This window comes from Cydia fagiglandana, chromosome 25, assembly GCF_963556715.1.
Source record: "Cydia fagiglandana chromosome 25, ilCydFagi1.1, whole genome shotgun sequence".
Lineage (NCBI taxonomy): Eukaryota > Metazoa > Arthropoda > Insecta > Lepidoptera > Tortricidae > Cydia > Cydia fagiglandana.
The window spans coordinates 2,186,498-2,210,597 of record NC_085956.1 but is presented as its reverse complement, the minus strand read 5'-3'; the positions used below and the strand labels follow the sequence as shown (position 1 = coordinate 2,210,597).

The following is a 24,100-nucleotide window of genomic DNA, read 5'->3' as shown; positions in this document are numbered from 1 at the left end:
AATAAAGATTTAAATGGGGCTCCCATACAACAAACGTGATTTTTGATCAAAGTTAAGCAACGTCGGGAGGGGTCAGTACTTGGATGGGTGACCGTTTTATTTTTGCTTTATTTTGTTTTTTTTTTTGCATTATGGTACGGAACCCTTCGTGCGCGAGTCCGACTCGCACTTGCCCGGTTTTTTTAAGTGGCCAGTCCAGGAATTTTCAGTATGCCCTAAGTACTTAAGTGTCCGTGTTCCCCCTCAGACCTGTCGACGTGCAAGCGGCTGGGCACGTCGTACTGCGCGCTGCCGCGCGAGGCGGCCGCGCGCCGCTGCTCCGGCCGCACGCCCCTCTGCAAGGAGGTAACCACAATATTTTTTCACCTCAGCAGCTCAAACAAGGGTACTTTGCTTCTTGAAAACAGTGAGCAAAATGCGATTTTGCTCACTGAGTCATTTTGTCTCACTCAGTGAGCAAAATCGCATTTTGCTCACTGAGTGAGACAATGACATTCAAACGACCTTTATAGTCAAATGTCATTTTAATATGCGGGGTCTAACACAAGTTCGATATACTTGGATCCTATTATCTCTGTCCCTCTAGGTATGTTCTCACTGCTTAGGGTGAAAAATTTTGTGTACTACACCAGATCAAAGTTATTTACATCTCGTGCGCTTTCGAATCCCTTACTACGCTCAAGATCTATTATAGAATCTTTCGCTTGCACGGGACTCGAAATAAGCACTCGAAGAAATATCAAACTTTGATCTCTTGTTGTACAAATAACTAATGCATCATTACATACATATACCTAAACTTCTTAAACAAAACATCATTATTACACGGTGAATCAACTTTTTCTTGTCACTCGTTGCTATGGTTACGTTCTCCTTGGTCACTCTTCAAAACCTGATTTTTGGCATTTAAATTCCAAAAACACTCTTTTTTTTTTGTGGTAGTCAAATCTCACAAGCGTGTCAGAAGAAGGTGGTATACAATGTCTTCTAACAAACTATGCTACTATTGTATCTTGGCTGACCGGACAGAGCAACAACAAGAAATTGTTGATTCACCCACACGTACAACAACAACACCTTCAGATGTAGTGCATAATTATTTTCCATCGTATTTTCAGGAAACGTACGAACGTGTTTTGCTATTTCAGTCAGTGTCGGTATAAAAAGTACTGAGGTTGACTGAAGTAGCATGACAAATACGAACGTTTCCGAGAAAATACGATGGATCTGTACTACATTTGTCCAACATTCTATTCAGCGTGAGGTTGTTCAACGACGTTTAGTTCATCGACGGTGTAAAAATAAATGATGACGCGAGTCCAAATTAACCATTTCCATTAATTTTGAGGCAATTTTGTGGATAAAATTATTATTTTTAGCTAATATTGTTTTAAAAAAATCCCTTTCTAATCATACCTAAATAGCAGGTTTATTTTTATTTTATTCTAAAAACTTCGTTCTAATCATACCTAAATAGCAGGTTTATTTTTATTTTATTCTAAAAACTTCGTAAAACATTTATTTCTTAACCGACTTCAAAAAAGGAGGAGTTTATCATTATCAATTCGACCGTATTTTTGATAATAACATACGCCAAAGTGAAATTACGCGCATGAAGTAGTAAAAATAAGTTTCACAACTGTTTGTATTGTAAATAACGGTGTGACACCTTCACGAGAGTTGACACACAAAAATAATTGTCATACTGACGACGCATGCGTAACGCACCGCTCAATGTGACGCAACACTAAGTTTTGGTGTGTGAACACCTCATTTACGTGATAACGGTGCGTATTGTCATATACAGCTACCTATGTACTCAATTCATTAATATTTACCTGTTATTTTAGTTGTACCACAGAATAAATAATAGTGTTAGGTACAAAAGACACTCTCTAACAAAACGCGTCTGTTACGATCAGAACAGATATGGCCGCTAAGTAGCGACAGCGCGCGGCTTAGGGGCTATTCGAATAGGGGGGGGGGGGGGGTCTGGACATCGGATGACGATAGCATGAAGTAGGAGGAAATGAGGTCATTTGAAGCATGATTTTTGGATGATTATAGGGGGGGGGGGGGTGTCGAAAATTGTCAAAAATCGATGACGTAATTTATAGACAGCCCCTTATGGCTAGCCACCAAAATTGATGTGGAACGGATGTACCTGTTGCAAAGCAACGAAATCCTCGCCTGGGTGTACTAGATCCAACTAAAACAAGTACTTATTCAATTTGTAATTTTTCTAAAGTTGTATTTTGATAATACTTTGAAGTCTGTGGAACTAGATAGTAGTACAGTCAGTCGGCTTCAAAGATATGTTTACATTTTTTGCATTATCACAAAGGAATAAGGTGCCAAGTGTAAACGTATATTTTTCCTCGTTTCATATTTAGAAATTTGATGGTTACGAATTACGATCAAGTTTCCAAACTTTCTCTCCAATAATAACACTCCTAATCAATCTACAGAAGTTCCAAAACCTTACACAACGGATCAATCGATAAACAGCGACCTTCACCCCACCGGTTTACAAACTTCGTTACGACATCATTATAAATAAACAAACGATATACACCCGCCCACGCTCAGATCGCGAATGAAATAAAGTTCATTGAAGCTTGACGCAATTGGGTACTTTCCTCTACTTAAAATAAATTATTTCACACCGTGCAAGAAATAAAATACCAGATAATAAATACAAAAACATAGTCATTTTTTACCACAATTTCTATTTAATAAATCGAATTGAAATATAAACAGTAGGTGAGTTGACTGTGGCGTCACTACACAAGTTTTCATATAAATTCCATATTAGCAAATCGTTTTGACAGTTCTAAAAAAACCGGGCAAGTGCGAGTCGGACTCGCGCACGAAGGGTTCCGTACCATAATGCAAAAAAAAAACGGTCACCCATCCCGACGTTGCTTAACTTCGGTCAAAAATCACGTTTGTTGTATGGGAGCCCCACTTAAATCTTTATTTTATTCTGTTTTTAGTATTTGTTGTTATAGCAGCAACAGCAATACATCATCTGTGAAAATTTCAACTGTCTAGCTATCACGGTTTGTGAGGTACAGCCTGGTGACAGACGGACGGACGGACGGATGGACAGCAGAGTCTTAGTAATAGGGTCCCGTTTTACCCTTTGGGTACGGAACCCTAAAAAGAAGCTGATTTGACTAGTAGGAAAGTAGCCAATTATAGGATTGACTTTTTATGTAACTTAACCTCGTAAGTTTCCCTATTTTTAATGTGAACCTTGTTGTATATTATATTAGGGTGACTTTCGTTTGTTTAAGAAGACAATGAAACAAAAGAAATTCTACTTTATTTAGTTTTTAAAAGGTTGAAACTGTACATTGTAATGCACATTATGCCTTACTAGTTTTCATTAATACTCGTACGGCTCTGAAAAACATACATGTAATATCGTCTGGTGACAAGCAAAAGTCACTTAGTACTATCGTAAAATTAAAGTAACAATCCACTTTATTACACTTGTAACACGGTTTATTGTCCAATAATTTCAATGGTGTTAGTTAGTGACTTTTGCTTGTCACCCGACGATATATTTAATTGCATATTGTGAAATGGTAAACTTTTTGACCGCCGCGACTATTTTATGTAACACGCAATTTAAAGTTACGAAATATTTATACATAGCCGATTTAGATCCGCCCACGCTCCGATCTCAAAATAAAGTTAATTGAAGCTTGGCCTAATTATAGTACATACCTCTACCTACACTGTTAAATGCCTATATTTAGATGAACTTAGCTTAGGTGAGGTGGGCAATAAATGTGACGTTATCTATGAAAAGGGACCTTAATGTGTTTGGCGCTTACGCCATTATTAACGATGCTCCGATATAAATACAATGCCACGCGACGCTGTGCGCCATCTGCAGTACCTTTTCATAGATAATGCCCCAAATAAAATAATGAAAACCATGCGATGTTCAAACTCAGAACTCCAACTTCCTACTGACGTCTGGCGTGACCTCTATACACCCCTCCACACAGCTACATTAGTACTACATATTATGTACTTTCAGGTTTTTAACGATATTTGGGTGTCCTTCCCTACTTTCTATACACCCCTCCACGCAGCTACTACAATTAATGTTACTTTCAGGTTTTGAACGATACTTGGGTGTCCTTCCCTACGTGGAGCGAGGACTCTACGTTTGTGACGTCACGCAAGACGCAGTATGAAGAGTACATCTATCGGTGCGAAGATGAGAGATTTGAGGTAAGTGTCAGAAACATATGTCAAAGAATACTCTTTGTTTTGTTTCCTTTATAAGAAACTAAGTTATTTTTGATAGCTTGTACCGCCACCATGGTGACGAGACTAACGGCGCGATGCGGGAAATGAAATAGAGATGCGCTAGATAAGATATAGTAAAGATATGTGACGTTCCACGGCAAAAGGTACCATTGCCCCGACTGAATATTGGAGCGGCGTTAATAATAAGCGTAAACGCCAGCCGCCATAAGGTACCTTTTTCCGTGGAACGTCACATATCTTTACTATTTCATATCGAGCGAATGTCTAACGGCGCGATATCTTAAAGTTCGAATCGCGCCGTAAGTATACAAAAGAACGCGTGACATTCAAAGTATTAAATCTGACTAAATAGGATAGGATTTTAGCATTTTTAAACATCATTAATCCTATTTTATTTTCCAGCTGGACGTAGTAATTGAAACCAACGCGGCCACCATCCGCGTGCTAGAGGGCGTGCAGAAGAAGCTCTCCCGAATGACGGCGGACGACGCGGCCAAGTACCGTCTCGACGACTGCCTCGGCGGTCACTCCGCAACCATCCACCAGCGGGCGCTGCGACGCATCTACGGCGAGAAGGTGGTACGAGCGACAAGCTCTTAGCATGTTTATTTGTAGGGCTACAGGTTACCCAAGATGTAAACTAGAAAACTTTAAACTATGTATGTAAGGTGTATTCATCCTTAATTGTCCTATCGTGTAAACAAACGCTTGTCGAAGACATTATCCTACTTTTCTCTGTACTTACACAATAATCATCACTTTAAATGTGGTTGTATACTTAATGAAACTCATAAAGTATTGTAATCAACCAAATGATCATTGAAAAATATCATTTCTAATAAGTTTTTCATCAATAATCGCAGTCACGAACGGATCACCTCAAAAACATCTGACATTACGATGTCTAGAGTCTATGAATCGTATTGTTGGAATAACACTTTGACGTCACGTTTGTTTACATTATAAGACACGTAAGGATGAATACATTTTATGTTTAGTTTTTATTTATTTAATAGTCTTTCACGTCGTCAAATCTGAAATTTGACAACGCAAGTACAGATGTAGTGCATAATTATTTTCCGTCGTATTTTTACGGAAACGTACGAACGTGTCTTGCTATCTCAGTCAGTCTCGGTACAAAAAGTACTGAGGTCGACTGAAGTAGCATGACAAATACGAACAGTGGCGGATTTGCAGTCTTTGCCGCCGTAGGCCCCAGGCCCTGTAGCCGCCCCTTTCAAGGCACCCATAATAATGACTACATTTTGAGTTATTGCTTGTTACCATCAGCGAAGTTTTTGTCATAATTTGCCGCCCCTAAATATCTTGCCGCCCTAGGCCCGGGCCTACTGTGCCTTAGGGCAAATCCGCCACTGAATACGAACGTTTCCGACAAAATACGATGGAAAACAATTATACACTACATCTGTATATGGTCCCGTCTACTTCTCTCAAACTTGGGGTATGAGGGTTCGCAAAACGCCCATAGACCAAATTTTCATTTATTACTGGTAAATTTGTTTACATCTTTGGTAACTACTTTTCATTCTGACTTAGCTTTATATACCTGAGCCTTTTTTTATTTACTTGCATTTTCGCGATTGATTTTACTTCTCACCAAGTTGCAACGGGTTCGAATCCCGGTTTGGTTATTTGCGTGGTATTTTATTTATTTACCTTTTAATTACTAGTAAGCGTATATTTTTATTTATGTATATGAATTATTTTATTTGTTGAGAAAAAGTTGATCAGTTTTCTCTGATGGAAAACAACAAATATTTTTTTAGACATTAAATAATAATAATATGATATGAGACAATGATGATACACGGGCAATGACAGAGTCACTGTGGTTGATACACGAATGGTCACTGAGTCTCCAATAAAAATATGATGTATAATCAAAAATACAATACGAGGATTTGACAATTAGAATGTGTATACACGTTTATTTTATATAGCTTTGTTGCGTTTGTAAAATCTGTTTGATGTGGTTCATATTTCTATCTTTATGGTTTAATTATTTGCTCATTTTAACTATTATCTGCATGGAAAGTAGAAACCAAAAGGAAGGATAGGAACTGTAGAGCGCTTATAGTTTTTATTTTACTTCTAGTTGTTGTTTAAATGTACTTAATGCTTTTACATGTTTTATTTGTAATGGAAGCATATTTTATGCAGTATTTGCACGCTTAGGCAGTTTAGTAAAATGTATAAAAATGAAATGTAATAGTACATTACGATACAAATGCGAAAAGTAGGAAATTTGCAACGATTGGCGATATATAGAAACTCGACCGAAGGGAGTGTTTTAAATCGACACGAGTTGCGAATTACCTTTTTGCACGTGTATTGTACAACGTTTTAAAGTACATATGGTCCTTTACATTTTTGACATAGGCACGGAAAGTGCTTATTGCCGCACTAGTGCGGGAAAGTAGCACCAGCCTTCTTCCTCGCGTTGTCCCGGCATTTTGCCACGGCTCATGCGAACCTGGGGTCCGCTTGACAAACTGCCATCTGACCTTCCCACCCAGAGGGGGAAACTAGGTCTTATTAAGATTAGTCCCACCAGTAAAAAAGGGAAGGGAAGGTAGCAGTGGCGGCGCGTCAAACATATCCATAGGCAAGCCGGGGCTAATTTGGCTTACATATTTCCTTTACAACTCTGCTCAAACGTCCAAGAACAGGCAAGCCGGTGGGAATCGGCTTTTATGGACACTGGAAGGTAGCGGGGGAAAGTAGCACCATATGTACTGTACAGTAGAATAATAGCTTAAATAGCTTTAATAGTTTTTTTTTATGGAATGGGGAGTCAAATATCAGAATGAAAATTGTATAACATATCCATTTATACCCAAATTTCAATTGCTTATCGTAAAATAAATCTTACTTGGAACCTAAAATGCTCTAGTGCAGTTACGTATCATTTTCTGCACACCTTTTAGAACAACAATGACCCCTCTTTCAGAGCATGAGAAATGGAAAATAAATAATGTATATGTTGTTGTCAGGCGGTGGACATAATAGCGGGGCTGAAGAAGAACCCCGTGGTGGCCGTGCCCGTCGTGCTGCGCCGGCTCAAGGCCAAGGAGGAAGAGTGGAGGGAGGCGCAGAAGGTAAAAACTAACCCCCTTATTCATAAAACTTTACAGGCCTGATTTAGTTAACCGATTCGTTGCGTGTTCCATTTTCGAAAACTTTTGGCTATGGCGCGTAACAATCATTTCATGACACGGCAGCCATGCCATGCGCCATAGAATACGATGACACGCCTACCGTGTCATCAGCCATGTGTAAAAAACATTGATGACACGGTAGACGTGTCATCAGCACCGAATCGGTTAAATTATGTTTTATCTCCTTACAAATACATAAGTCAAAGATGGATAAAGACAAACGATTCATAGCTAATTCATGTTCCCATTTTGACCTTACGGGCGACTTGTTGGGTTTTGACGGACACGACAATAAAAAAAAAACAATTATATCGTCACCTTGTGATATTCCAGTATCTGGGAGACCTTAAAACTCAAAAAACCGGGCAAGTGCGAGTCGGACTCGCGCACGAAGGGTTCCGTGCCATAATGCAAAAAAGAAAAACGGTCACCCATCCAAGTACTGACCACTCCCGACGGTGCTTAACTTCGGTCAAAAATCACGTTTGTTGTATGGGAGCCCCATTCAAATCTTTATTTTATTCTGTTTTTAGTATTTGTTGTTATAGCGGCAACAGAAATACATCATCTGTGAAAATTTCAACTGTCTAGCTATTACGGTTCGTGAGATACAGCCTGGTGACAGACGGACGGACGGACGGACAGCGAAGTCTTAATAATAGGGTCCCTTTTTACCCTTTGGGTACGGAACCCTAAAAATGCCCGTTTTCCCAGAGATAAAACTTAGCTAGATCGATTTTTTGACCCCGAAAACCCGTATGTACCAAATTTCGTTGAAATCGTTAGAGCTGTTTCTGAGATCCACGAAATATATAAATAAACAAGAATTGCTCGTTTAAGGTATAAGATGTGGAAAAGTATGCTCAAGAGTTCAAATTACAGATCTTGATAACATTAATTAATGCTATAAAATCTTTCCTACAGGGTTTCAATAAGCAATGGCGCGAGCAGAACGAGAAATACTACCTGAAGTCGCTCGACCACCAGGGCATCAACTTCAAGCAGAACGACCTGAAGGCCATGCGCTCCAAGTCGCTCTACAACGAGGTGGAGAGCGCGTACGCGGCCAGGAAGCCCGGCCCGCATCTAGTGGTGGACTATCATATGAAGAACCGGCAGGAAGGTACGTCTCATAATCATTAACTCCTTGAGATTAGCACTCGATTCCATGACATGATACGATTTTGAGTGAAAAAATTGTATTAATCTGGTGCACAAAACGAATTTAACGTTAGTGTTTAATCGTAAAAATAAATGATATAATTTTTATACCTTTTATTCATACTGGTATGGGACAATGATGAAACACATGCGATGTGCAAAACCAGATTCTCTGTGGTGATACACGCATGCTGCCTTCCTACTGAAGTCTCCAAAAATGAAATATATTATGTAAAATAGAAATACGCAAATCTTTTTTTAATGTCCATTCAAATTGTTGTACAAAATGTACTTAGTTATGTATGAGAGGTGAGTTTTTCGTTCCATCTCATAACAATACTCAGACACACTTAATTTTGTCTGTATAAAAAGGCGCGCATTTAAATTTTTGAAGTGAAATCTTCTCTAGCGGCGCAGTGCACTTTATGTGATGGGGAAAAAATGTTAAACTCGCGACAGCGTAAGACGGACACGTGACCTGATCGAAAAACTGTGACAATGTCATTGAGTCACTTCTACCGGCACTCCCGGAGTGCAACCCGTTGTTATTTTACTATGGGAGATCAATCCTTTGCGCCCAAAGCCGCCTTTTTCTACTGACAAAGTCAACAAAGTGGCTGTGCCAGAGTATACATCCCTTAAAATTGGTCTACGTCGGGCCGTGAGCCGTGAAAGACAGTCCTACGATTTTTCTATACAATACATACTTGTAAAATATCTGACAAGTTATTATGTTGCATATATTCTCATGTTGAACTAGTGTTTAATATGTTTCTCTGTCCCCAGCTATCAAAGTGGTCCGTGACGCCGCCGAGCTCCTGATCCACCACGCGCGGCGTCAGACCGGCATACAGAAGGCGGAGAAACGCCGCATCAAGCAGCTGCTGAGACACTTCCTGCCGGACCTGTTCGCGCATCCTCGCCAGCCGCTCTCCGACGACGAGAGAGATGAAGGTAGGAGTTGTAGACCTGCAGGCCTAGATCACTTTCGTCTTCCGTCGACACGGCAACCACATAATAGTGACCGGAAAAAGATGGGCAACCTAGTTGATTCGTGTTGTACAAGTTGTATACTTTCCATTGAAACTTATTTCGTTCGTCAGACAAATCGGTGAAATTTGTCGAAAGTAATTTTTTTTTTTCAAAAAATCATTAAAAATAGCCTTGTCCAATGTCCATATTTCTTTAGGCAACCCTATTTATTTATGTTCTGGAAGATATTAATTATATTATCTTTCTTAAAATATAATATATTTCATCCGTCAGGCGTATTGGTGAAGATCGACCATATATACCGGATCTTAGACCATACCTACAATTGGTGCAGAGAGAGAAATATATTGAGTGAATTAAAAAAAAGCAAACTATACTTATAAACTACTTATTACTATCCTATTATATTGTGGTTTCATCCATCTGAAAATACATATTAAAACCACAAATTCCTCCAATTTCGATTTTAAAATAACTTACTACAATCACTATGATCAAAGACATATGTAACTTCGTATAAGATGAATAAAGTCTAAGGAAAAAACGTGCCTCGGATATCAAGAAAAAGTCATTCTCGGACAGATGCCGCACACACCTTTAGCCTATTCTGGCGTGACGACAGCGTTTCATATTTAACAATTTTAACACATATATATCAGTAAATGAACATGGATCTAAATGAAATAAAAATAAGAAAATAATTTTTTAATTTTACACGTCTTCATTCTGAGTTTTAGTCGTGTGTCGATAGATGGCAGTAAATTTGCTGTGACTACAAAATTTACAATGACAGGACCCCTCTATACTATCTATTCTTTTTGCTATGATGAAACCCATGCGATGTGCTTACACAGAATCCCACTGTTGAATAAACGCATGCTGCCTTCCTACTGACACTCCCACCTTCACAACTACCATTTACCCTACTTTACACAGGATATTAACAATTTATTCGTTTACAGAAGAGAAAGAGGAGCCTTCGAGCCCGGCCGGGAGCCCTACGGCCGACACCGCGGCTGAGGACAAAGCCGTCAAACAAGAGAAACAAGAGGTATGTGTTGTGAAGTTTAAATTATTTATCTACACACATATCATAAACTGTCTATGATGCCTTCAAAATTCGTAAATAATGGCCCACATTACGATAAACTATTTTTTTACAGCAAATTTCTTATCTTAAATGTTGTAATAGCTTCATTACTATATCAAAATCGAGCGATCGAGAGGCAGATAAAGAAATTTCGATTTTCGCATTTCGCAGTAGGCTACCTGCAAACAAACCGCCTTGGTGCGTCAATGTCATAGTGAAAACTTGTCAAAAAACTGTTTAAGGCCTAGTATGTATAAGTTACTCTATCGTTTACTAAACAAATTAGTGCTGCACTCTGGCGGCAGAACATTGCAGTAATACTCCCTATTGTTTAGTGATATTACTGTTCCATGGAAAATACTGTAATCCGAATTGTTTTTGTCACAATGTTGTTATGTTTGACAGTCGTCAGAGTCCGACAACGCGTCGGACAAGTCGTCGCGCCACCACAAGAACGACAAGGAGAACAAACCCAAGAACAACAACCACGAGCCGCGCACCGACAAACTAGAGGTCAAGGACGAGGAGGACTTTAGGGACCATCCGCCTAACGTGAGCCATTGACCTGCTATAGTTCGTTTCTTAGCATTAGAAAAAAAAAACGCCATCTTGGCGTCTGTCAATTGAAAAACGCTTAAATTTGCTATATTGGGGTGAATAATCGATCTAGCTAGGTCTTATCTCTGGGAAAACGCGCAATTCTTAGTTTTTATATGTTTTCCGAGCAAAACTCGGTCTTCTAAACTGCAAAACGTAATTAAAGACCAAAAAAAGTAAGAAATGTTGCCACTTTTTTACTAGCGCGTCTTGTATTTATGTAAAAATAAGTAAATAAAAGTACTTATTTAAATTGCAGGAGTAAAATTACTAATAAATAAATTATCTTAGCGTGATTATTTAGCAAAAGGAATTTACTATTTTACAAACAAATTATTGCAGTGGCAACATCGTCTTACTTTGTTTGGTCTTGAATTACGTTTTGCAGTATAGATATTAATGTGATATGAGACAATGATGACACACGTGCGTGCGGGGGGCACTGACAGAGTCACTGTGGTTGATACACGAATGAATGTGCACCTGAGTCTCCAACAAAAATATGATTTATAATCAATAGGGTATTACACTGTATTTAAAATAAATTATTTTACACCATGTATGAAATAAAGCACCAGATAATTATTACAAAAACACAGATAGGAGTTATTTTTCAGCACAAGTTGTATTTAATAAATCGGATAGAAATACAAAAAGTAGGTGAGTTGACCGTGACGTCACGATGTAATGTTTCATATAAATTCCATATTAGCAAATCGTTTTGACAGTTCTAAAAAAGTAACTGATTTGACTAGTAGGAAAATACCCTATTGTACAGAATACGAGGATTTTACGAAATTATAATGTTTATTTAACATAGCTTCGTTGCGCTTGTGAATTCTGTTAGGCGAAACGAGATTTTTTATCGAGTATTATTTCGATTTTTGAAAATCTAGCCCATATCAGATATTGCAAGCCGACCGAGGTAAGCATCGTAAACGGTCACATATTGGTTAACCTTTTCGACGCCGTGTCAAAACTTTGACGCCACGTAACCAAAGTGTCAAAACTGAAATTGAACTTTATGCATATGCACGTAGTTTGTTGCTTTGTGGTGTATGACGGATTAATCTGTCTTTGGCGTTGGACATGCGATGCCAATGGTATATGGCATCCGGCATCGAAAAGATCAAAACAAATGTATGACGGTCGGTGTTAGCGTCAAGCGTTCCGTGGTCTTCAGGTAGAATATAAGATTATTAGCCGGGTCAACACTGAGCGAGCATACGCGCGAGGCAATTTCGGCCGCATTGCCGGCTACACTGGCCGTTTTGTGCGCGTGGAAATTGCCTCGCGCGTATGCTCGCTCTGTGTGGACCCGGCTATTATTACGATAAAAACATGGTGTAATATCTTCTATGGTTAGTTTTCTCACTTTTAGTTTCTGAAACTATACCTATATTTAATAGGGAATATTAGGCAAAGCTGTGCGTAGGTGGCACAACTAGCACATACAGTAAACAAACATCATGCGTCACTAGGTCAACTACATGGCTTACCGTGAAACATGACAATCGAAAGTTCGGTTTCTGCTTCTCTATCACTCTTGCATATTCGAGCGATAAAGGGGTAGATAACTAAATTTCGATTTTCGCGTTTACCAGTAGGCCATTGTTAACAAACTATCTTGATGCATCATTGTCATATTTTATTATGTATGAAAACTTGTCAAAAAACAGTTTAGGGCACAGTATGTATAAGTTACTCAATAAATTTACTAGAGGCGCTAGTGCTGCACTCTGTCGGCAGAACATCGCAGTAATATCCCCTATTGATGTGTGTGTCGTAGGAGGCTCGGTTCGTGTGCACGATGTCGTGGTACATCTTCCTGCGGCTGCACGGCATCCTGTGCCAGCGGCTGGGCGCGCTGCGCCGCGGCGCGCTGCAGCTGGCGGAGCGCGAGGCCCGCGAGCGCGCGCACCGCCGCCCCAGCGTCGCCGCCGCCCTGCGGCTCAAGCCCAACAGTCAGTATCACCATACATTCATACATATAATCACGCCTTCCCGGAGGGGTAGGCAGAGACCACGGATTTCCACTTGCCACGATCCTGACATACCTCTTTCGCTTCCTTCACTTTCATAACATTCCTCATACACGCTCGCCGGTTTAGAGTGCTCTTCACCTGGCCTTTCTTCAGGATTTCTCCGATCTGATCAGAGAAAGGCCGCCGAGGTCTACCCATTCCAACTCCCACTTCTCCCTTATACACTCTCTTTGTCACTCATTATTTCCACATGTCTGAACCATCTCAACATACCTTTCTCAATTATTATCACTTCATCAACATTCAGTATCGCCATAGATAATAAAATACGTAGATCCTCACTCCATACCTCAGTTTTCTTAGAGCATTTAATAACTGGAGTCGCCTGTGAGAGCTTACCCCTCTGCCGAAAAACTTTGCAAATTTCTGTATGGAATGGCATGGTACGTTACGTACAAATCATGTAGAAAAAGAAATCATGTACATTTGACGTCCCATGACGTCCAAAAAATCGGCAGACTGTTTCGTACAGAACATGACGGCCATGACGCCTCCAGTTACTAAATGCTCCAAGTCAGTTTTAGTACCAAAAAGACTATCCTCTTGCCGCCCAGAGACCTATAAAAAGGTCTCCTGTTCCATTCTAATTTGAACTTTATGTTGGCTTAATCAAAGTTTCATTTAACTTAGCAAGGTTTGGCGTATGGGCGGTAAGAGGCTATTATTTTCGTAGTCAACATCTAGCATCGAGTAGCGGAATTATCCGAGAAACCGTTTGCGAATATCTTTATTACCGATTATCGTGACTAAGCGCCACTTGCACCGACCCACTAACCCGGGGTTAACCTGTTAAACCGTTAACCCAGTGTCAAATTGTACTGGTAACCATGGTAACTCGAGGTTTAACCGGTTAACCCCAGGTTAGTGAGATGGTGCAAGTGACGTTTATTGGCAAATTTGCACCGTAGTACAATTAATTGGTGGCAGTTCCTTACAGACTAAGGCCACATTCCACAAATAATTATTTAGTCATAAATAAGAATACAGTAGAATCCGTTTATTATGACTCCGCTTATACTGACCAACCGCTTACTATGACGTAATTACTGTGCGAAGTTTGGTTTTCATATAAAATTCTTACAAATTCGGATAAGATGACTTCGCTTATAGTGACAAATCGCTTACTATGACCGAAAAATCCCATTTTCATGAAATTATGTCCGGTCATACTGACACTTATGCTGGTTTTCGTGGCCGTCACCACGTCTTTCCCTGCGAGGACGTTTGATGCGTTCGTGGCGTAAGGTATTTTAGTTTTGATCATCAGTGACAAGTTGATATTTGTTACAAGTTTAATAAAACTTATTTCTCACAAAGGAATTTGAGATTAATTTGGAAAACATAACAAAAATAATAAGCTGTAGAACTATGTTTTATATGACATCCGCTTAGTATGACGTGTTTGTCACTTCCCTTTGATGTCATTATAAGCGGATTCTACTGTATTATGATATGAGACAATGATGATACACGTGCGGGGGGCACTGACAGATTCACTGTGGTTGATACACGAATGGTGCACCTGAGTCTCCAACAAAAATACGATTTTAAATAAAAAATACAGAATACGAGGATTTAGATTTTAAATAAAAAATACAGAATACGAGGATTTAGACGAAATTAGTAACATGTCTAGACGTTTATTTTATATAGCTTTGTTGCGTTTGTACATTATGTTATGCCAACATAAACTATTCAGAAAAGAGAACCTTACTGTGACTACAAAATTCAAAATTTACTATGACAATAAGCCTCTATACACTCTTCTCTTTGCCGACACTAAGTTGTCAAAAGTCTTATGACTGAGTACTCGCACCCTATTTCGTAAAAACGCCATGACATAACGATATTGCGATTAAATTAGAGGTTATTTTAGAATTATACCTATAAATCAATCGTTTTTTATTTCAAAAAATAAATACATTAGTACTGGTGATAGGGCGTGGGTTAAAATGAATACAGGCCAGATTACATTATAATCTCAATATAACGTTTCCAGATCTCCCAGCGGACGCGTCATCCCCCGCAGACTACTATCCTGCGCTACTAGAATTAGTCCGCGGCGTCCTCGACGGCAACACCGAGGCCACGGCGTACGAGGACGCCGCCCGCGAGATGTTCGGCATACACGCCTACCCCGCCTACACGCTCGACAAGCTCGTGTGGAACGCCGTGCGACAGGTACGGAATACCCGCCCTACTGTAACTATCGGCTAGACAACACCGAGGCCACGGCGTACGAGGCCGCCGCCCGTGAGATGTTCGGCATACACGCCTACCCCGCCTACACGCTCGACAAGCTCGTGTGGAACGCCGTGCGACAGGTACGGAATACCCGCCCTACTGTAACTATCGGCTAGACAACACCGAGGCCACGGCGTACGAGGCCGCCGCCCGTGAGATGTTCGGCATATACGCCTACCCCGCCTACACGCTCGACAAGCTCGTGTGGAACGCCGTGCGACAGGTACGGAATACCCGCCCTACTGTAACTATCGGCTAGACAACACCGAGGCCACGGCGTACGAGGCCGCCGCCCGTGAGATGTTCGGCATACACGCCTACCCCGCCTACACGCTCGACAAGCTCGTGTGGAACGCCGTGCGACAGGTACGGAATACCCGCCCTACTGTAACTATCGGCTAGACAACACCGAGGCCACGGCGTACGAGGCCGCCGCCCGCGAGATGTTCGGCATACACGCCTACCCCGCCTACACGCTCGACAAGCTGGTGTGGAACGCCGTGCGACAGGTACGGAATACCCGCCCTACTGTAACTAGCGGCTAGACAACACCGAGGCCACGGCGTACGAGGACGCCGCCCGCGAGATGTTCGGCATACACGCCTACCCCGCCTACACGCTCGACAAGCTGGTGTGGAACGCCGTGCGACAGGTACGGAATACCCGCCCTACTGTAACTAGCGGCTAGACAACCTGACTTTATTTCATTCAGTCTCCATCATCAGATCAGCTCGATGGTACATAGTATTGCGTTGTCATCCATATGTGTGACGTTCCAGCTCAATCAAATAATGGGTCAATCTAAAGTTTTTAATTAGACCCACAGGTCTAAGTTTATTTTCTTAGATTTGAAGTCATTGTATGATTACACACAGGTGAACTTAAATAAAAGTCGGTAAATAGTAGATTGTTAACCAAGGGTGGAAAGTGAACCATTTCACCCGAGATATTTTGGCGCTCGAACGAAGAGAGAGCGCCAATAGTTCGAGAGTGAGATGGTTACTTTTACCCGAGTTAAACACTCTACTTTTCATTTCGACTATGAGGAAAGTCAAACACGAGAAATGTAGTGTAGGTTTATTATTGGTAAGTATATTTCTTTAGAACAAATTATTAACAGATACCTGGGTAAACCACATAACTATAAGTCACTCGAATCACTTGAAAATGTAAACGACGCCAATTTCAGTCATGCGGAAGCTAATGAGAGCTTTTAACTGAATAATATGGCATGGCATATATGGCATGGCATATATGGCTGTTAGCCATTGCTCGAAGTAACATAAAAAAAAATATTACTTTCCACCCTAGGGTGGGAAATGAAATTTTCCACCCGTTTATCAGCCTATGAAAGGTGAACTTTCCGAACAGGAGAGATGAAAAAGTGTTTGAAACAACTACAATACGTAGTATAACTTCACTCACAGGTGACACTAGGCTGCATAAAAGCGATTATAAATTAATTAAAAACGAATTAGAAACATTAGTCGTTATTATTATGAGACAATGATGAAACACATGCGATGTGCAACAACAGAATCCCTGTGGTGATACACGCATGCTGCCTTCCTACTGACGTCTACAAATCCAACCATGTACAGACGTAGTGCATAATTATTTTCCATCGTATTTTCTCGAAAATGTTCGTATTTGTCATGCTAATACAGTTAACCTCAGTACTTTTTATACTGAGTCTGACTGATTAAAACCAAAATATTACTTTGCTAATCCGTGAAAAGATAACGTGGTAGTCAATCAGTGCTAATCTGTTATACTTACTTGCGTGCATGTAATTAATGTTCCCACCCTCCCACCATGTAATGTATACATTTATGCATGCATGCTTACATGTAGAAATACGCAAGTAAGTAAAACGGGTTAGCACTGATTGACTAGCACGTTAACTATTCGTCGATTAGCAAAGTAATACTTTGGTTTTAATTAATATGGATTTCCGCAATGTAACGCCTGATTTTATTCACTATTTGAAAATGACTGAATTAGACACGTTCGTACGTTTACGTGGAAAAAAAACGATGGAAAATTATTATGCATTACATTTGTAAATGTAATTATTATTTCAGTATAAATTGTCAATGTAGTTTAATTAAATGAATGTTTTTTTTAATGTAGCTGCAACGCTGCGTGTCGGAGCCGTGGTCGCTGCGCGCGGCGGAGCTGGCGGCGCGCGGCGGCATGCGCGGCGCCCTATCTTACGTGCGGAGGGCGCAGCGCTTCCTGCACAAGGATCATACCGCCTTCCTCATCAAGCTGGTGAGTCCACGTCTACATTACTACACAACGCTGCGTGTCGGAGCCGTGGTCGCTGCGCGCGGCGGAGCTGGCGGCGCGCGGCGGCATGCGCGGCGCCCTATCTTACGTGCGGAGGGCGCAGCGCTTCCTGCACAAGGATCATACCGCCTTCCTCATCAAGCTGGTGAGTCCACGTCTACATTACTACACAACGCTGCGTGTCGGAGCCGTGGTCGCTGCGCGCGGCGGAGCTGGCGGCGCGCGGCGGCATGCGCGGCGCCCTATCTTACGTGCGGAGGGCGCAGCGCTTCCTGCACAAGGATCATACCGCCTTCCTCATCAAGCTGGTGAGTCCACGTCTACATTACTACACAACGCTGCGTGTCGGAGCCGTGGTCGCTGCGCGCGGCGGAGCTGGCGGCGCGCGGCGGCATGCGCGGCGCCCTATCTTACGTGCGGAGGGCGCAGCGCTTCCTGCACAAGGATCATACCGCCTTCCTCATCAAGCTGGTGAGTCCACGTCTACATTACTACACAACGCTGCGTGTCGGAGCCGTGGTCGCTGCGCGCGGCGGAGCTGGCGGCGCGCGGCGGCATGCGCGGCGCCCTATCTTACGTGCGGAGGGCGCAGCGCTTCCTGCACAAGGATCATACCGCCTTCCTCATCAAGCTGGTGAGTCCACGTCTACATTACTACACAACGCTGCGTGTCGGAGCCGTGGTCGCTGCGCGCGGCGGAGCTGGCGGCGCGCGGCGGCATGCGCGGCGCCCTATCTTACGTGCGGAGGGCGCAGCGCTTCCTGCACAAGGATCATACCGCCTTCCTCATCAAGCTGGTGAGTCCACGTCTACATTACTACACAACGCTGCGTGTCGGAGCCGTGGTCGCTGCGCGCGGCGGAGCTGGCGGCGCGCGGCGGCATGCGCGGCGCCCTATCTTACGTGCGGAGGGCGCAGCGCTTCCTGCACAAGGATCATACCGCCTTCCTCATCAAGCTGGTGAGTCCACGTCTACATTACTACACAACGCTGCGTGTCGGAGCCGTGGTCGCTGCGCGCGGCGGAGCTGGCGGCGCGCGGCGGCATGCGCGGCGCCCTATCTTACGTGCGGAGGGCGCAGCGCTTCCTGCACAAGGATCATACCGCCTTCCTCATCAAGCTGGTGAGTCCACGTCTACATTACTACACAACGCTGCGTGTCGGAGCCGTGGTCGCTGCGCGCGGCGGAGCTGGCGGCGCGCGGCGGCATGCGCGGCGCCCTATCTTACGTGCGGAGGGCGCAGCGCTTCCTGCACAAGGATCATACCGCCTTCCTCATCAAGCTGGTGAGTCCACGTCTACATTACTACACAACGCTGCGTGTCGGAGCCGTGGTCGCTGCGCGCGGCGGAGCTGGCGGCGCGCGGCGGCATGCGCGGCGCCCTATCTTACGTGCGGAGGGCGCAGCGCTTCCTGCACAAGGATCATACCGCCTTCCTCATCAAGCTGGTGAGTCCACGTCTACATTACTACACAACGCTGCGTGTCGGAGCCGTGGTCGCTGCGCGCGGCGGAGCTGGCGGCGCGCGGCGGCATGCGCGGCGCCCTATCTTACGTGCGGAGGGCGCAGCGCTTCCTGCACAAGGATCATACCGCCTTCCTCATCAAGCTGGTGAGTCCACGTCTACATTACTACACAACGCTGCGTGTCGGAGCCGTGGTCGCTGCGCGCGGCGGAGCTGGCGGCGCGCGGCGGCATGCGCGGCGCCCTATCTTACGTGCGGAGGGCGCAGCGCTTCCTGCACAAGGATCATACCGCCTTCCTCATCAAGCTGGTGAGTCCACGTCTACATTACTACACAACGCTGCGTGTCGGAGCCGTGGTCGCTGCGCGCGGCGGAGCTGGCGGCGCGCGGCGGCATGCGCGGCGCCCTATCTTACGTGCGGAGGGCGCAGCGCTTCCTGCACAAGGATCATACCGCCTTCCTCATCAAGCTGGTGAGTCCACGTCTACATTACTACACAACGCTGCGTGTCGGAGCCGTGGTCGCTGCGCGCGGCGGAGCTGGCGGCGCGCGGCGGCATGCGCGGCGCCCTATCTTACGTGCGGAGGGCGCAGCGCTTCCTGCACAAGGATCATACCGCCTTCCTCATCAAGCTGGTGAGTCCACGTCTACATTACTACACAACGCTGCGTGTCGGAGCCGTGGTCGCTGCGCGCGGCGGAGCTGGCGGCGCGCGGCGGCATGCGCGGCGCCCTATCTTACGTGCGGAGGGCGCAGCGCTTCCTGCACAAGGATCATACCGCCTTCCTCATCAAGCTGGTGAGTCCACGTCTACATTACTACACAACGCTGCGTGTCGGAGCCGTGGTCGCTGCGCGCGGCGGAGCTGGCGGCGCGCGGCGGCATGCGCGGCGCCCTATCTTACGTGCGGAGGGCGCAGCGCTTCCTGCACAAGGATCATACCGCCTTCCTCATCAAGCTGGTGAGTCCACGTCTACATTACTACACAACGCTGCGTGTCGGAGCCGTGGTCGCTGCGCGCGGCGGAGCTGGCGGCGCGCGGCGGCATGCGCGGCGCCCTATCTTACGTGCGGAGGGCGCAGCGCTTCCTGCACAAGGATCATACCGCCTTCCTCATCAAGCTGGTGAGTCCACGTCTACATTACTACACAACGCTGCGTGTCGGAGCCGTGGTCGCTGCGCGCGGCGGAGCTGGCGGCGCGCGGCGGCATGCGCGGCGCCCTATCTTACGTGCGGAGGGCGCAGCGCTTCCTGCACAAGGATCATACCGCCTTCCTCATCAAGCTGGTGAGTCCACGTCTACATTACTACACAACGCTGCGTGTCGGAGCCGTGGTCGCTGCGCGCGGCGGAGCTGGCGGCGCGCGGCGGCATGCGCGGCGCCCTATCTTACGTGCGGAGGGCGCAGCGCTTCCTGCACAAGGATCATACCGCCTTCCTCATCAAGCTGGTGAGTCCACGTCTACATTACTACACAACGCTGCGTGTCGGAGCCGTGGTCGCTGCGCGCGGCGGAGCTGGCGGCGCGCGGCGGCATGCGCGGCGCCCTATCTTACGTGCGGAGGGCGCAGCGCTTCCTGCACAAGGATCATACCGCCTTCCTCATCAAGCTGGTGAGTCCACGTCTACATTACTACACAACGCTGCGTGTCGGAGCCGTGGTCGCTGCGCGCGGCGGAGCTGGCGGCGCGCGGCGGCATGCGCGGCGCCCTATCTTACGTGCGGAGGGCGCAGCGCTTCCTGCACAAGGATCATACCGCCTTCCTCATCAAGCTGGTGAGTCCACGTCTACATTACTACACAACGCTGCGTGTCGGAGCCGTGGTCGCTGCGCGCGGCGGAGCTGGCGGCGCGCGGCGGCATGCGCGGCGCCCTATCTTACGTGCGGAGGGCGCAGCGCTTCCTGCACAAGGATCATACCGCCTTCCTCATCAAGCTGGTGAGTCCACGTCTACATTACTACACAACGCTGCGTGTCGGAGCCGTGGTCGCTGCGCGCGGCGGAGCTGGCGGCGCGCGGCGGCATGCGCGGCGCCCTATCTTACGTGCGGAGGGCGCAGCGCTTCCTGCACAAGGATCATACCGCCTTCCTCATCAAGCTGGTGAGTCCACGTCTACATTACTACACAACGCTGCGTGTCGGAGCCGTGGTCGCTGCGCGCGGCGGAGCTGGCGGCGCGCGGCGGCATGCGCGGCGCCCTATCTTACGTGCGGAGGGCGCAGCGCTTCCTGCACAAGGATCATACCGCCTTCCTCATCAAGCTGGTGAGTCCACGTCTACATTACTACACAACGCTGCGTGTCGGAGCCGTGGTCGCTGCGCGCGGCGGAGCTGGCGGCGCGCGGCGGCATGCGCGGCGCCCTATCTTACGTGCGGAGGGCGCAGCGCTTCCTGCACAAGGATCATACCGCCTTCCTCATCAAGCTGGTGAGTCCACGTCTACATTACTACACAACGCTGCGTGTCGGAGCCGTGGTCGCTGCGCGCGGCGGAGCTGGCGGCGCGCGGCGGCATGCGCGGCGCCCTATCTTACGTGCGGAGGGCGCAGCGCTTCCTGCACAAGGATCATACCGCCTTCCTCATCAAGCTGGTGAGTCCACGTCTACATTACTACACAACGCTGCGTGTCGGAGCCGTGGTCGCTGCGCGCGGCGGAGCTGGCGGCGCGCGGCGGCATGCGCGGCGCCCTATCTTACGTGCGGAGGGCGCAGCGCTTCCTGCACAAGGATCATACCGCCTTCCTCATCAAGCTGGTGAGTCCACGTCTACATTACTACACAACGCTGCGTGTCGGAGCCGTGGTCGCTGCGCGCGGCGGAGCTGGCGGCGCGCGGCGGCATGCGCGGCGCCCTATCTTACGTGCGGAGGGCGCAGCGCTTCCTGCACAAGGATCATACCGCCTTCCTCATCAAGCTGGTGAGTCCACGTCTACATTACTACACAACGCTGCGTGTCGGAGCCGTGGTCGCTGCGCGCGGCGGAGCTGGCGGCGCGCGGCGGCATGCGCGGCGCCCTATCTTACGTGCGGAGGGCGCAGCGCTTCCTGCACAAGGATCATACCGCCTTCCTCATCAAGCTGGTGAGGCCACATGTACATCACAACCATTGATACCGCCATGCTATTATAATATCTAAGGACGGCCGATACGGGCAACTAAAATAGTACTGCGTTCAGCGGTGGTACCAGGCGTGGCTCACTCCGCGATTTCGTCGCTTTACCACAGGTAGCTTAAGGGGCTACCTGAGGTTTTCATCGATTTTTGACATGTTTTGAATCGTATCTCCTTTTTTTGCACTACAGATAGAATTATAATACAAATGGCTATCGGTTTTTCAATCTTTTATCTCCGGTTTTATCCACCGGATTTTGAAAAAAATGATTACTTATTTTTTTATGAATTTTTTAAACATTGTCTAAAAAAACACTTTTTTCGTATCTAGTTTGCAGTGTAGAATCTTTCATGTACGATATCTACATATTTGGGTTCGTCTTTGACGTCCCGAAAAACGTGTCCAAGGTTTTAGTTTTAAACTAATTAACACAAAAGTTATGGCAAGAAAACCAGTTTTTTAGCCTAAAATTGTTCAACTTTGATGCCAAATATCTCGAAGACAATGAACTTTGACGTATATATGGGATACTATATTGCATAAAGCCGTTGCTGTTAATATAATAAGCTCCAAAAAACATTTGAAAACTAAGGAATTCAGATCGAAGGTCATTGGCGTGGGGTAGCCCCTTAAAGTGGCTAGCTATAAGCCGCGCGCGGCGCTGTCGCCACCTAGCGGCCATATCTGTCCTGATCGTAACAGACGCGTTTTGTTAGAGAGTGAGTCTTCTGTACCTAGTACTATTATTTATTCTGTGGTGTTACTCACGAATTCGAGCCAATCGTGCAGTCTAACGCAACTAGTTGCAACCAATAGCGCGCGTGATGCGAACTCATCAACCAATCGCGTTGTAGCGGTGTCACACCGCTGTACTGGCCCCTGTCAGGCCTCATTATTATTGCCCGTAAGATCAGTCCCTAGATATCTATGTCAATGATCACTACACCTTATAAAACAAAGTCCCCCGCCGCGTCTGTCTGTTTGTTTGTTTGTATGTTCACGATAAACTCAAAAACTACTAAACGGATTTTCATGCGGTTTTCACCTATCAATAGAGCTATTCTCGAGGAAGGTTTGAGTCTCATTTGTTATCATGTGCGAAGCCGAAGCGGGTTGCTAATGCTATATATGTTTGAAAATACCCTCCGATCCGAGGGTATTTTCAAGCATCTATAGCGATTTTTTTCGCGGTTTCGTGGTTGGTCCCATAGTAAAAGTTGCGCAGTATAATCAGGAATACGCTGTTAAAATTATTCGGTTTCCTCATGTTACACCGTGTATATGTATGTACGTAGGTATAATTTGAAATCGCTACTGATTAATATAGCGGTCATACACCTTTATATTAATGTAATGTTGTTTTGTTTTCAGTATGGTGGTGACGAGTGCCGCGTTTCCTTTGAATTGCTAGAGAGTGGCGGAGAGGGTCGCGCTTCCCCGCACAACGATTCTTCGCGGCTGTCACCTACCAATCAGGTAAAAATCATTAATTGAAATACGTGTTTTATTAAATTGGTTATTTTGAGTCCAAAATAATTGATTTTTATTTCTTGGAATTATAACATAGTGTTTATTTTTCAATTAGTCCGTAATTGGTTAAAGGTGGTATTCCACTTGTCCAAAGTCATTGC

The 24,100-nt window shown here is 45.2% G+C and overlaps 1 protein-coding gene across 1 annotated transcript in view; it reads left to right on the top strand.

The window, feature by feature from the left end:
- Positions 1-24,100, top strand: part of LOC134676790 (paired amphipathic helix protein Sin3a) — a 70,762-nt gene that overhangs the window by 41,454 nt on the left and 5,208 nt on the right. The window contains exons 17-28 of the mRNA XM_063535172.1: positions 248-345; positions 4,135-4,251; positions 4,693-4,869; positions 7,305-7,409; positions 8,394-8,592; positions 9,417-9,584; positions 10,586-10,674; positions 11,119-11,265; positions 13,100-13,274; positions 15,355-15,536; positions 17,733-17,873; positions 23,841-23,945. Coding sequence (XP_063391242.1) covers positions 248-345; positions 4,135-4,251; positions 4,693-4,869; positions 7,305-7,409; positions 8,394-8,592; positions 9,417-9,584; positions 10,586-10,674; positions 11,119-11,265; positions 13,100-13,274; positions 15,355-15,536; positions 17,733-17,873; positions 23,841-23,945 — 1,703 coding nt within the window. The remainder of the gene's footprint in view (positions 1-247; positions 346-4,134; positions 4,252-4,692; positions 4,870-7,304; positions 7,410-8,393; positions 8,593-9,416; positions 9,585-10,585; positions 10,675-11,118; positions 11,266-13,099; positions 13,275-15,354; positions 15,537-17,732; positions 17,874-23,840; positions 23,946-24,100) is intronic.